The 14793-nt window shown below is 48.2% G+C and overlaps 1 protein-coding gene across 4 annotated transcripts in view; it reads right to left on the bottom strand.

Moving 5' to 3' along the window:
* LOC144938130 (tenascin-X-like) overlaps positions 1-14793 on the bottom strand; it is a 150829-nt gene that overhangs the window by 15390 nt on the left and 120646 nt on the right. For all 4 annotated transcript variants that reach the window (XM_078865842.1, XM_078865843.1, XM_078865844.1 and 1 more), the window contains 10 exons: positions 13259-13441; positions 12390-12479; positions 10707-10979; positions 8832-8948; positions 7526-7690; positions 6034-6189; positions 4831-4944; positions 4060-4332; positions 2156-2343; positions 1690-1777 (listed from right to left, as the gene is read on the bottom strand). In XM_078865842.1, the coding sequence (XP_078721968.1) occupies positions 1690-1777; positions 2156-2343; positions 4060-4332; positions 4831-4944; positions 6034-6189; positions 7526-7690; positions 8832-8948; positions 10707-10979; positions 12390-12479; positions 13259-13441 (1647 nt within the window). The remainder of the gene's footprint in view (positions 1-1689; positions 1778-2155; positions 2344-4059; positions 4333-4830; positions 4945-6033; positions 6190-7525; positions 7691-8831; positions 8949-10706; positions 10980-12389; positions 12480-13258; positions 13442-14793) is intronic.

The following is a 14793-nucleotide window of genomic DNA, read 5'->3' as shown; positions in this document are numbered from 1 at the left end:
TGTTTGAGCTTTAGGGACTTCTAACCCCAGACTAACTTGGGTTGGGGAATGTGAATTATTAACATTACAACTAATAAGCAAATGCATTTCTGAAATAAAGCCAAGTATCGTGATACTTGGTAAATCCAGCAGAGGAATTCACTTACCTGCCCCTACTGGACAGCTGTAAAAAAGAGCTTTATAGCTCATCAGATTCCTCGAGTATAAATATTCTGATTTGGATTCTGCTTGAGAGAAGACATATACCCTCCAAGTAACCACATGACCTCACGGATAAATATTCAATATTGATTGTATATATGGAGAACCATAAAGTAGCTAACCGTGCTAATCAGAGGTGTGGGGGAAGGACAAACTAAACACGAAAAGCAGTTTTCAAGAAATGAGAGTGACTGTCTTTGTTCGATCACGAGCCAGAAGCAGCTGGAAGGATGACGCCGAGTTCACAAGTGATAAAATTGTCTGGAAGGTTTCTAAATTGTAAAGCATTCCACCTCTCTCTCTCTCCCGAGAGAGAGAGAGTAGTGAGATTGAAAAAAAGATGAGGGAATAATTTATTGAAATTTTTTTTCAGGTAGGAGAATAAAAAAGTAGGCATTTAGAACTAAAAGCAACAGAACAGCATGTACAACCAATACCCTAAATATTATTCAAATTGATACCAACCACAGATGTGCACTCCAAATGAGGCATTAAAAGTCAGTGTGGAGATGGCTCTGAAGGGAATGGAAGTCACTGGCGTGCGATTACTGGTGTATCTGCTTGGGAACGCCTGTGGGAAGATTCACACATGTATATTGTAAACTCAATGAATGCATTTGGGAATTTGTTTCTCATTATAGGTTCAACATCGGTCAGCCATTGTCTATCCACTGCCAGATGAAGGCCTTGCCATCTATACATCAGCTCAAGCCTCCTGTGAGCCACGTGACTTGTGTGGCCACTCCCACTCGATCTCCCCCCACCCTCTGAGAAAACATGCTGCGCTCGGTGCAGCTCTCACTTCTGCCCACTCCATCCTTCTCTCCCCACCTCTTACCTCCCCCCCTCATCATCATCATCATCCCCTCTCATACCCAACATCTTGACCCGGTCATTCCTTCTCCCCTTCCTCTCTTTCCTGCTCATAGCTCCTCCCTTCTTCCACGGATCATCTTGCTGGAGCCGTGCCCTCCGCCGTGGGGACTTTGATCCTGGAATCCCCTTCCCTTTCCCGGTCATCTTGCCCCCCCCCCCCCCCCCAACTGCTGCCTCCTTTGCACAACTTTCCTTTAGAGGAACAACAAGTAAAAGCCACCCAAAACTTTGCACAGTGCATTTCTCTACTCCCTATCAACTCGGTGTATGTCTATTGAACTTCTTTTTCACCGTAGGTAGACAATCGGAGGTGTGGGGGAAGGCCAACAAACTAAAGTGTGCCACAAAGGTTTTATTCCACCCAACTGTTGGCTGCTGCCCGGAAATTCGTCCCTTGTAACGGGAAGGCAGTGAGGGTGATGCATGTGTACAGAATCATGGGATGTCTTTTTTTAACGTGTTGCATGAGCTCACACGTGCTAAGCTGCTGACAACTATACAGCAGCTTGTATAGAATGTCAGAGTTGACTATCACTTGACAGGACAATCCATGCGCACTGCCTGTAGAAGTGTTTAAGACAGAGGGGATCGGCATGGAAACTGTCAACTCACTCTCCAGCGTTGTGAAGACATCCTGCAACGGCTTGCTTGTGTGACCGTTCTTCAGCGCGTACACGAACACGTTGTACTGCGTTGCCACCTGCAAACAAACACCAAATAGTTAATTGTACGCAGTGCCAGCGCAAAACGGAATCGTAAGATTTCACGGTTCTCATTCAGATTTTTTTTATTTCACGGTTGTCAAGCACAGGCCCCCAAGGCCCCAAAAACGCCAAAGCGGCCAGCAACAAGCAACAGTCTCGAAGTTGTAATAGATCAGAGTTAACTCGCTTCTCATGTGGAGCTAGATTACGAGAGCTTGAGTAAAGGAGACGATGGGAGGAAGGGAATTCTAAAGTGGAGCGGTGCGAGGGAAGAAGCAGAAAGATAAGCGCTGTGACCTGCAGTACGGTGTGTGCGTGCGTGAACACGGTGTGAATAAGACGACGACGACACAACCGTCACGCTAGGGGCTCACCATGAGGCTGGGCAGCGTGAACGAATTGACATCGGCAGGCACCATGTGGTCCCGGCTCGGTCCGCTCTTCTCCCGCGGCGTCACCACCACGCGGAAGCCGCTCACTTCGGCCGAGGGCGGCTGCCACTGGATAGACAGGCTCGTGGAGGTGGCCTGCACAAGCTTCAGTGCCGTGGGTGGAGGGATGGCTGTGTGGGGGGGAGACACGGACAGCGGTGCCTGGGGTCAGTGTGTGGGGAGGGAGCTCTGGAGAGAGATTTGAGGCGGTGTTGGGTGCGTGGACGTACCGAACGCTCTGCCTTGGTAGAATGTCTCATTCTTTTTATAAAATCGGAACTTTTTATGAACCTAGAAGCAAACGTTCATCGTCCCACCTATTGTGCCAGACATACAAATCCAAAAACGTCTTGAGGGAAATCTATAAATATGGACCTTAACGGATGACGAGTTGGCTTTTGCAGCCAATATTATAATTTGTTACAGATTTTTTTGGGTCTGGCCACATTATATCGCCCAACCTAATAATCAACTATTAACCCTATTACAAAAATGTACATATAAATATGGAACACATTTAATTTGGTGATCATAGTCTATGCTTTGAAAATGCTGGACAAGTAATGCCAGACGTTTCATGCAATGCTCCTTCTGAACAGGCGAGATAAGAATCAATGTTGCTTCGCCATTTCCCACAATGTTGTTAAATAAATATTACTTGACTTTTAAGGCCCACGGTGTTATTGACACATGCGCCGAGTTGGTTGTTGGGTGTTGCTTGCGCACCACTGCCGAGGCAATCTCTCCAAATAGCTGGTCCCAAGGTGATTCCAGGTTCCAGTCATTTAACTCTGTTAGATTCACCTGTGCCGCTAGAGGGGGACATGGCTCACTGGGTTCCTCCATCACAGAGACAGGAAGCTTCGGCACTCTGTCCACTAACAGTCGACATAAAATCTAACCAGAAAACTATAAACAGACATATTAGCAGACATATCACCAAGATACATAGAGAGAGCAACACAGGTAACAGAGAGAGGTGATCGTCTCTGTGGGGTGGCCTTAAATAGACAGAGGAGGGCGGACGCAGAGAGAGGGAGGGGGGTTAGAGAAAAAATTAGCATATCAATGAGTGGACAACAAAACGTGGTGCTGCAAGTGCGATGACACGGCAAGCACTCATTGATATGCATTTGCACTAAAGCTCTATTTGTGTTTGCCGTCAGCACAAAACGAAATTATGTCCTTGACGAGCGGCACAGACCCAACTGAGGTGACAACTTTGGTGGCACCAATGTATGTACGGTATGTTAAACTTCTTTCACACCATACCGTAGCCAACCGTGCAAATCGGAGATGCGTGCCAATCACCTCGTAACATACGTGAACTTAATAACAAAGCTAGAGAGCCCGCTGAGACAAAATTATATTTCGCTATAAAACAGAATGAAACCACTCGGGGACTGACAAGTCTTATGCACTGCACGTGAGACGTGTGATTTGCAGTGCAGCTCCTGTATATTTTCACATGCGCGCCTCTAATGGTCATGGTCACTCAACCCTGCACTTGGGCAAATAAAAGGAACACAAAAGAAACCACGCACACACAGGGGCTACAACGATATGCAGCAGGTGAGAGCCATCGACTGGCACGCTTCCCAGCATGAAGCCAAACGGCAAAACTAAACACTTGGTTCGTTAAAACGCGAATTATTTTAATGTTTTTGGATGAGTCCAAGTATGGATTTCCACGATGGGACACGTGAAATGAGCATTTTTTCTCTCAAGCTTTTGCAACGGACCACTAAATTGCCGCCCCCTATAGTCCGTATAAACCGCCGTGCCCCAGTAGTCGTACCGACGCGTGGGTCTGTGGTGCGCGCGCGGTCGTGGTCGCGAAGCCTCACCGGTGGCCTGCGTGCCCACGAGCGGGAGGCTCTCCGTGCCGTGGTGGAGCGCCGTCACGCTGACCTTGTAGTCCGAGCCGGGCTGCAGCTGGGAAATGACGGCCGTGTCAGCGTCGCCGTCCGGCGCCGGCGACAGTGTCTGCGGCACGCTGTCCTCCAAGGACTCGTAGAGCACACGGTAGCCCGTCACCGTGCCCTCCGGAGAGTCCCACGAGATGGACATGGAGTCCACGTCCACGTCCGTGAAGGTCAGGCCCTTGGGGGCATCGATACCTGGGGACCATCGACGAGCGAAGAAAAAGGAGATAATCGTTGCTATCCACGCTTTTCCACAACAACGCTAATTATTGCGTTGAGCCACGGTGTCATATCGTTTAGGATCCGTATCTAACAGAGGGGTCCTTTCCGATAAACAACTGTCAGGTCACCAGCATTCGGTTTAAGCAAGCCTGATCCTGCCGATGAGTCGACGAATGTCAAAACTGGCACAGAGTTTGCTTGTAGTCAAATAATTATGCTGGTACAATACACTCCCAGAAAGGGCGTGGGGCTGATGGAAAGTAGAAAACAAAAAAGTTTTTGTGGTGCAACAAACACGGGAAGGAGGCGTGTCGTCTCTGTTAATTTACAATGTATGAGAATCTGGTCCCACAGATGGCATTAATCAGCAGATGCAGAATGCAACAAACATATCCAATCCTAACTCGACGGGCTAAAGACAGAAGTCTGTTAGCGATAAACTCACAGCGACCAAACCCGGGCAAAACTCACCTGTCACCACGTTCTTCGAGGCGGGCAGGCTCTCCCCGTGGTCGCTCAAGGCGTACACGTTCACGGCGTACTCCAGGGTGGGCAGCAGCCCGTCAATGGTGACGTCCGTACGGCCTGGGGGGGGGGGGGACATGGGCCCACCGTCGCTCACACAGCTCGCTCCACTGCAGCGCAAGAGCGGCAAGCGTTCGCAGTGCTGCCCTGTTCGTGACACAGCAATGTATTCGCATTGCGCACGTTAACCAGATCAAACCAACGGCGTGCTGTGCGATTGTTTAAAGTAGCATTGTGGGTTAACTGCTCTTGGCCAAATGACGTGGCAATGCTGTGAAGTTCCACCGCACATTCACTCCATGTGGTATCTTACGGCCGCAGCAGCAGCAACTGCAAAAACGTGGCAGGATTCTCATGAAAAGAGTCTTGAGACTCGGTGAGGCTTCCTCGGGTAAACATAATGTACGAGTTTGACAATAAAATATTTTCCGTTTCCATTTATCTTTTATGTACTCTTTAAGTAAGGACTCCTAAAAACTGGCATTAAACAAACTAAACATCTGCATTATCGATAGTCTACTTTACTATTCATATGCAAGAAGCATTCCCCTGCAAATGCTATTTATATTCCAGGTGATAGACGAATTGCCAACTTCAACTCGCAACAAACTGCGTGAATTTTTGGTGAAGTAACCCGCGAGACCGACACGAGGCATGGGGGGAGGCCCTCATCCAGCAGTGGATTGACAGGGATGGGCCATGTGCAAAAACTGAGTTTTCCCACACTGATTATTTTAGATCAGGGGTCGGCAACCTGCATTTCCGGAGCCACGTGTAGTGGCTCTTGAAGGACTGTTGCTGCTTCGTGACTTTTATTTATTAAGGACCACCACCGTATCATATTCACATTGCATTGCGGCTCTTGCAATAGTGTTTTATCGAATTAGAAAAAAAATGATCTTGTTATTTTGGTTGCCGAACCGTTTTCGACGGATCACCATTTGCAACCAAGCTCCTCAACATAAATTGCCTTAATTACAATAAAACTGTATTCGCCATAACTGTATCTTCAACAAATTGTGTCATTCACATATCAAATGAGCCTGGCAGTTAGTCGAGCCAACTTGGCTTGGAAGGATGTCTTTCAATATAAATACGCGATCCGTTACACGTTCAATGAACTTGAGCGTCCGACTGCATTTCTCTTACCCGATGGAAGCTCACGTGTGTCCTGCGTGCCGCGGCCTGTCTTGGGGATGGACGTCACACGATAGCCATTGATGGGGGCTTTCGAAGGCGCCCAGCGAATGCGGATTGTGCGATCGGTCACCTCCATGACCTCCAGGCCACTTGGAGTGTCCACCTCTGTGCCATGAGCCGGTGCCGTACCACACACACACACACACACAAATATCCCCCATATAGCCTTTAATAGTGTTGGGACAAGTGCTGTTAACGAACACCTATGAAGGCCGGCATGGCACACGAGGGGGTGGGTGGCCAGCACCACACCCGACCGCCTTTGTCTCCCTAGTGGCGATGTTTACACACCGCACCAGGTACTCAATTGAGGCCGAGTTGACCGAGGGGAGGCCCAGGACCAGGTTCAGATAATCGTCACCTGTTTGCCGTGTGCAGGAATCGAACAAACACACACACATTCACCAAGTGGCATATACCTCCAAGCATTTCAATAACTTTCAGCGTTAAGCTTATCCATGTGAGATAAAAAATCGTTCTTAATAAGACAAGACTTTTATTAACAATGATTCGTTTTTGATCGAGAGCCCTTTTCACTGGGGCTTCTCAAAGCAACATCGCATTTAAAATATTTCAAAGGGCACGGGGGAGCTGCTGAGGATATATTGCTTCCAAGGGCACCCACAGTGGCAGCTATCTGTGGGCACAAAATGATTGAGCACCTGCTCTGCAAGCGGGCATTAATCTGCCAGTAAGGGGGCGATGAGTGGGGCCATGTACGATGCCAAGTGAGCGACCACGTGGGTTATATTTTCACTTGGCAAAATTGGGCCACGACGTCGGCACACGATGACCTCCTTGTTTTGAAAGACGTCACGGGATCTTTGACGTCCAATGTTAAGGAGACTGCAAATTTTTTTTCATGGTTCATGGGGGGTGGGTAGGTGGGGCGGTAAAGTGGGAATGCTCCAACCTCTCATAAAAAAAAAAAACCCTCATAATTAATATCACATAGCGTCATCGGTCATGCAAATTGCATCTCATAATCGCCGAGGATCCACAGACAAGCTGGAAGACTGCCAGGCGGCGAGCCAGAGCTAACAATTGCTTGTAGTTCTCTATATAATCAGATGTTTACAGCCAATTAGTGAGTATAGATTACAGTGAGTGTGGGAGGAAACATTGTCCTATCCACCAACCCTCGTGCTGGATTACAGACATGCATCACCACCGCCTGGGCCAGCTTGGAGGAAGAGTAGGCCAACATACCTTCTAGGGGGGGCTTTCTGATTGTATGTAGAACTTCTTTTGCACGGTATGTAGCCAACCGTGCTAAATCAAAGGTGCGGCGGAAGGACAACAAACTAAACACAAAAGAGCAGCTGAGGCTCGTCTACCAACAATGGCAAAAACTATCAAATTAATGGAGGGGCGGGGGGAGTTGCACTTGCACCCCCCCCCACTCACCCATCCCCCCGCCCCCACTGGCAAGGCCACTCACGAGTGCTCTCCGTCTTGGTGATGGGCTTGCTGGTGGCGGGGCTGTCTCCTCTGCCCGTGACGGCATACAGCGACACCGTGTACTCCGTGCCGGGCTGTAGGCCCAGGATCACAGCCGAGTTTCTTGTGCCCGGGATGGTGAGCTCTGCTGGGGGCCGCCTGCTGCCTGTAGCATAAACAAAGATCCCGCCCCCAACAGTACAGCCTTAACAGACTGTAGGAGCAAGTGCGAGTAGCACCTATGAAGGTGCTACTGGCACGGCACACGAGGGGGTAGGAGGCCAAGCATCACACCCGGCCGACTGTCTCCATAAGTAGCAATATTGAAACATCGCACCACCTAGGGAAGGGCCTAGGATTGGTATAGAATAATCGTCACTGGTTTTGGTGGCCGTGAGCAGGAATCAAACTTGGGTCAGCTGGTTCGTAGCGCAGCGTGCTAACCGTTGCACTGCTGTTCCCCACTGCTGCCTGAAGCCCACACACGCACGCACGCACACACGCACGGTCCACAGCAAACAAGTCACCGCCGACCATAAAGACAGACTAGTGGGCTGCTACGGACGTGGCAACACAAACACCGACGTCACCGAGGAGCCGACTGTGGAAGCACCGGGAGGACTCCTCTCTCCCCCCCACGGCAACTACGGGGACATCGCTACACCAAGTCCGGACGTAGCGTGGGCGATTGATCACACAAGGACATTAAATAAATCTATTTCAGTTCATCACAGCTTTACCTGCTCAAAATTGCTCACGCAAAACATTACGATTGAGAGTTATACAAATAACCAACAGCATGCAATCAAATACGTATAACTCGTATGAGGGGGTACCACGCCACATTCCACACAGACAGATTCAACAACCGAATGGTGTACCCGCCATCTCCTGGCCAACTCGCAGCTCAAGCTCACAATAACTGGTTATTTATTACAGGATAAATCTTGACTTACCAGCTTTTGTGACTGCAGGAATTCATATTCTTTGGGTCTTTCGGTAAAGCCACGTAGATAGAAAAATAATAAAAATATCACGAGGTTTCGATTGCAGCACAAGCAATCGTCATCAGGTGAAAACATGTCATCAGGTGAAAAAAAAATTCACCTGATGACGGAATTGCTTGTGTTGCGATCAAAACGTCGTGATATTTTTACAATTTTTCGATCTACGTGGCTTTACCGAAAGACCCAAAGAATATTATTACAGGATGTTTTAATGAATCCTTTTATTAATAAGCTTGTTGGGGCATCTACACTAGCACGGCACCCACTCGTGTGTGGATAAAACGGTGTGGAGCGCTGTACCGGTCTCCACGTAGCTCAGGCGGTAGTAGCGGACGCTGATTGGAGGCGGCGTCCAGGACACGGAAAAGGTGGTGGGTGACGTGCGAGTGATCACGAGGTCGGTGGGGCCGTTTGAGTCTACAACACACGACGTCCAATCGCATCAGCAGGACGTACCAGAAACAAAATCTCCGAGGACACGCAGCACTGCCACACGTATAAAAGCCTTTAAACAGGCTGTTGGGGCAAGTGCTTTGAGCGCATAGCAGCACCTATTAAGGCCGGCATCGCAAACGACAGGGTTGTTGGCCAGCACCACCTTTGTCTCCCCAGTGCTGAGGTTGACACACTGCACCAGGTGTTAAGGACTCTGAGCGCTGCACCTACCGAGTTCTCGATCGAACGTTGCATCCGACTCGCAAAATATGTTTCTCGTCATAAATTGTCTTTGTTATTATTTACATTTTTTAGCCGAGTCGACCTTGGGGAGGCCCAGGACTGCTTCATATATGGCTGTGAATGGGAATTTAACTCGGGTCGCCAGTTTTGCAGCACAGTTCTACAACCAACTGCACTACCGCTCCCCACAAATATAAATAAAACAGAAAATGCACGGGTGCCTGCCTGATCGTGTGGCGGACCAGCCACTGAAATTTCTCGCTCCATTTGGCCTCAGTTTCTGCTGTAGTTGACGCTCACAGTAACTCAGCTGCATCAATTAATTTGTGTTTTTTTATGAGGAAACCCATCCTCGTGTGACGGGGCGAGCGACCACCAACTAGCGAGACTACCGCTTTTGTCCACCAGCTACCAAGTGTGAACGATGTAATATTCAACTCATCTGGACAGATGATTGTGTGTGTGGGTGTATTGGCATTGATATGACCGACAGGCATAATTGTTCACCTACAGCTTCATGGCATTTATAGTTCTGGGTGCTGCCAGAGCATTAAACAACAAAAAAAAATCGATATATTTTACCATATTAATCCGATGGCAAATTCCTTTCTCTCATTTGTCGTGCAAATTGATTTCACACGTTTAATTATGACTCTGTGGTTACATCATCAGCTCTTGCATGGCCTAGAATAAATAGACAGGATGATACTATCGAGAGGAACGAACAGGCTTCAAACCCGACAGAAATTTTGCCAATAAGAAAAAAAAACATTGAACATGACCAGGGGGGGCAACTCGCGACAACATCATCACGCCACGCGGTCCCACCACACAACCACTTAAAAACGCAATGCGATCATTTCAGCACAAACACGCACACGCACTCACAAAAACAAAGAGTTTGTTCACAAGCGTTTAGAGGGATACTCTCCCTTCCACTGTATAAAAGTGAAAAGTGGATATTCCAATAGAAACGACCAGCCATGGTGCATGCTGGTGGGGCTTGACGGGAGGGGATAGGTGCATGCGGTACTACACCCCCCCCTCCTCCGGGGACGGACAGGGGGTTATTTCTGCTCTGCGGGAGTGACTGGTTGAGGAGTTCGCTGGGTGCGTTGAAGTTATCTTTGCTGAAGTGCTCCTCTCCTCTCTTCCTCCTACCCTTTTTACCCCATTGACACCCTCCCCCCTCCTTCTCCCATCCCCTTTACCCCCTCACTTTAGCTCTCTTCCTCCCTCGTCTTCCCCTCCCCATATCAATGTACATGCTCCCGCGCTAGCGGCCCCCACCGAAGAAAGGCAGCGAGCCCAATTTCATCTGCCCGCGAGTTCTGTCCGTGGAGTTTCTGTGCCCCCTCCCCCATGTTGCTGTTCGTGTTATGTACCAGGCTCATGTTAGGACAAAAAAAAAACAGAACAGCCATGCCACAACCATCCCCATGCTATGTGACGTGGTGTCGTGAAGACTGCACATGCACCGCCCCCGATGACACTCACTGGTGGCCTGGGAGCCGACGAGGGGCCCGCTCTCGCGGTGCACGTCGCGCCCGATGGCGTACACGCTGACCGTGTACTCCGTGCCGGCCTGCAGGCTCGCCAGCACGATGGAGGTGCGCTCGGGCGGCACGCTGTCCTCCGCCACGTGGCCCAGCAACTGCGGGCCGTAGGCCACGCGGTAGCCCGACACGGGCGCGTTCGACGGCGTCCAGTAGACCGTGAAGGTCGAGTCCGTCACGTCCAAGAACTCCATGTCTGTCGGAGCGTCGATTTCTGCACGGGATTTAACGGAGACGAATGAATTAACGAAGACAAAGATCCCCCGTGTAGACTGGAGGCGTGAGTGCCGTTAGCAAGCGTGGCGTAAGGAGGGGCGATGTGGCCAGCAGCACACCCGGCCCTCTATCTCCCCAGTGTCAATGTTTACGCACCCCACCAGAGACTCATTTAAGACGGAGTCGACCTTACCAGCAATGATATTAGCCTTGGCCGACATTTGAACTCAAGACTGAAGGTTTGTAACGCAGAGCACTAACGAACTACACTACCACTCCCCACTGACATCAGACAAAGATCCCCCGTATAGCCTTAACAGACTGTTGGGGCAAGTGCTATTAGTGAGCACCTATGAAGGCCAGCACGGCACACGAGGGAGTGGGTTGCCCAACACCACGCCCGGCCATCTTCATCTCCCAAGTGGCGATGTTTACACACCGCACCAGGGACTCATTTGAGGCGGAGTCGACCTTGGGGAAGCCAATGACCGGTTCAGATAATCGTCACTGGTGTTGGCCGTGAGCGGGAATCGAACTCGCAGCGCGCTAACCGCTACACCACCGCTCCCCATTACATGCAGCATAATGGCTACGTGTGAAATGCACACACACAGACTCTTTAGAACAGTGTCCAACTAAGGTTGAGAGCTGAACAAGTATATTTTGGAAGATAATAATTACGATTGATAATAATAGATATTTGGGTAAGGCCACGTTATAATCTGGTCAAATTCCAGTCAAAAGACTCTCCACCACACCACATAGCCAGACATATTACGTTGTCACGTTACAAGCGTTTAACGTGCCAATTACTGTTGACTTCATAGATTTTAATCTGAGTTACTAGATTTCTAATTGCTAAACTTGGCTGTGAGAATTGCTCTTTAACTTACCAGTGAGCTGGAAGAATAACAATTGCCACGTTAAACAAATGTACACCACGTGACAATTTAATGATTTGTTTTGTCGGGTGGTGGAGGACCTTACAATACAAATTTGTCCAGATGATTATATGGCCTAACCCAAATATAAATTTTGAATATCAGGTTGAAAGCGTTAAGGCGTTAGCTCTGTCCAATTGTCCGTAATGGGGGGGGAAACTATATAACCCTCATAAAAATCATCTGATATGACTCGCACTTTAGTACAGTGTTGTTGCGGTTAGGGACTTAGATTGGTCGTAATTAAAAGTGGTGTACAAATGGTGTGTACACACAACTTTTTTCGCTCCGTACATAGCCAACTGTGTTAACCAGAGGTGCAGGGGAAAGACAAGAAAATAAACCAAAAAGTAGTTACAAAGAAATGAGCTTTTCATCGATATTTAAAAATGCATAGCTCCAATGGCTTTCGTTCTTTGATCGATGGTTAGCCAGGCGATGCCGTGCAGGGACAAGGGCCGCGGTACCTGTGCCCTGAGTTCCAGAGAGGCCCACGCTCTCGTGTCCGCGAATCACCGTGTGCACACTGACACCGTACACGGTGCCTGGCAGGAGACCTGGACACCGTAAAAAAGCCTGACATGAGCACATTGGCAAAAAGGTGAAAATGCACAATTTTTTTTGGCGACGAAAAAAAGTGTGGCAGTAAAACGTCCTGTACATTTTTGGTGAATTGTAATAAATGGTACAATGAGCAGCACATGTTTATTTTGTCATGGCATGGTAAAAATCCCTCGATGTCCTTTTAAAATTGGCGACTCACTCGTGGCCAAGATGTGGATAGGAATTTACTTTCTGAAGGAATACAAAGGAGTTCTTAACCCTTCCCATTCTGATGACATACGTCTAAATCACTCATCTCGATTCCGTTCCAATGGCGTACATGTAAAATTACTTTATCGGTACGTCTTCAGGTCAGAAGATGTACAGAGGCTCCCACAAGGCCATGTGGGAGGGCATGTATACATGTAATGGCCGCCTTCACACCACGTTCACTCATCATTTCGAGTATATTATTTGTGCGCCTATGAAAGGGCACTTTAACCCTTTCCCGTTCCGATGACGTAGGTGTACGTCATCAGTTTTTCTTCCGATTCCATTCCGATAACTTTATTGGTACCGAGGCTCCCACAAGGCCATGCGGGAAGGGTGTGGCACAGTTTAGCACCAGCTATCGTAGAGTGCGGCGGTCATGTCACTACAGTTCTCTGCGGGGAGTACAATGTCTTTAAAAACAACGGTGCTACGGCCTCTCAATAAAATGAATGCTGAACCGCTTGCGCGTCCTGAGATTCAGTGGTGAACGGGACCACCCACCCACGCGCTGCAGCTTTACCTGTCAAAATAACCTCAAACTCGTCGGGTGAGGTGCTGACTTCGGACAGCAAATCCTCGTGGCGCAGCGGCGAGTAGCGGATGAGAAAAGATTCCGTCGTGGAGATTGGAGGCGCACTCCAGCTCACACGGAAGCTGTCCAGCTCTACTTGCGTGAAACGCAGGTCTGTTGGCGGAGGCACAGCTGCAAAGACAAATGCACAGATCGGTGAAATTTTAAAAAGTTACGAAACAAGCGGGGGCCCCGATTCCACTCATTTCATCCCCCTTTCGTGCGGTTCCGTCGCGCCGGAATGGATTACCGCAGATTTGTCTGTACCCCCCCGTTACCGGAATTTTTCAGTGTGATGTTATCGGGCTCTCGTTTTGCCAAAATAAAAACAAAAAGTTACGAAAAAGGTTACAAGGAAAGAACACAATGAATACACCAGTGGCAAGTTTCAGATAACATTACAATCATTTTGATCAGTGGCAAAAAAAGTTAACAATGCTGCTTTGATGACATGGAAGGGGGACCCCACACAATGAAATGAAGAACATGAAAGCTCAAATTCACACAAGAGGGAGGTAGATTGTTTTAATATATAGTTATCAAGCAAGGGCACCAAGGCTCAGAATGGCGAGTGGACAGCAACATACATCACTACCGCTGTTGTAATAGATTAAGAGATAATAACACATTTATTGAATTGAGTAACGTTATAAGAGCGGGGGAAAGGAGGCAATGGGATGAATATATAGCGCCTTAGTCCAAGGCGCTTTACAATTATAAAAGTGTACATTAGATGATAGCGGTTGAGATAAAGAGTGGGCTTATTAACAGTGGTGGTGTAATTTCGATTTAAAGCTTTCGTGACTGCAGGGATTCATCTTCTTGGTTCTTTCGGTAAAGTCACATAGAAGGGAAGTAATAAAATAATAAAAATAAAACATAATAAAACAATTCTCACGACGTTCCGGCCACAACGCAAGTAGCCATCCTCAGGTGAAAACCAGGTCTGTCGAGGCGACAGCGTCCGAATGAAACAGCACACGTGCTTGGAGCATATATATAAGCTGGGTTGGAAGGGGCGAAGAAAGGGCGAGCCTTCACAAAAGAATATGCATATCAAGAGGAATTTAGCATATTTATGGGAAATGCAGGTATGTGATTAGTACTGCATATGCCCGTGCATTATGCAGGATTAGCAGCATCAAAGGGAGGGGGTAAGGGAAATGCAGGTATGTGATATGGGAAATGCAGGTATGTGAATGGTATTATTTATGCCCGTGCATTATGCAGGATTAGCAGCATCAAAGGGAGGGGATAGGGGTAGCATTAATGAAGGGAAGGAGTGTTAATAGTATATAGCTGCAGTAACTAAACCACCACGTAAACAACTAAAGTATAAACTACATATTATCATCAGTATACAAAATATACTCTACAATAAGCGGAGTTACTAACAGTAAGTAATACATTACAATTCTATGTCGTAAACAATATAATATGCTTCCATCCAAACTTTATTCTCTTACATCACATGAGTCTACACC

The sequence above is a fragment of the Lampetra fluviatilis genome, chromosome 21 (genome assembly GCF_964198595.1).
Source record: "Lampetra fluviatilis chromosome 21, kcLamFluv1.1, whole genome shotgun sequence".
Lineage (NCBI taxonomy): Eukaryota > Metazoa > Chordata > Hyperoartia > Petromyzontiformes > Petromyzontidae > Lampetra > Lampetra fluviatilis.
The sequence above is the reverse complement of the archived record's forward strand: the minus strand, read 5'-3'. Positions and strand labels throughout refer to the sequence as shown.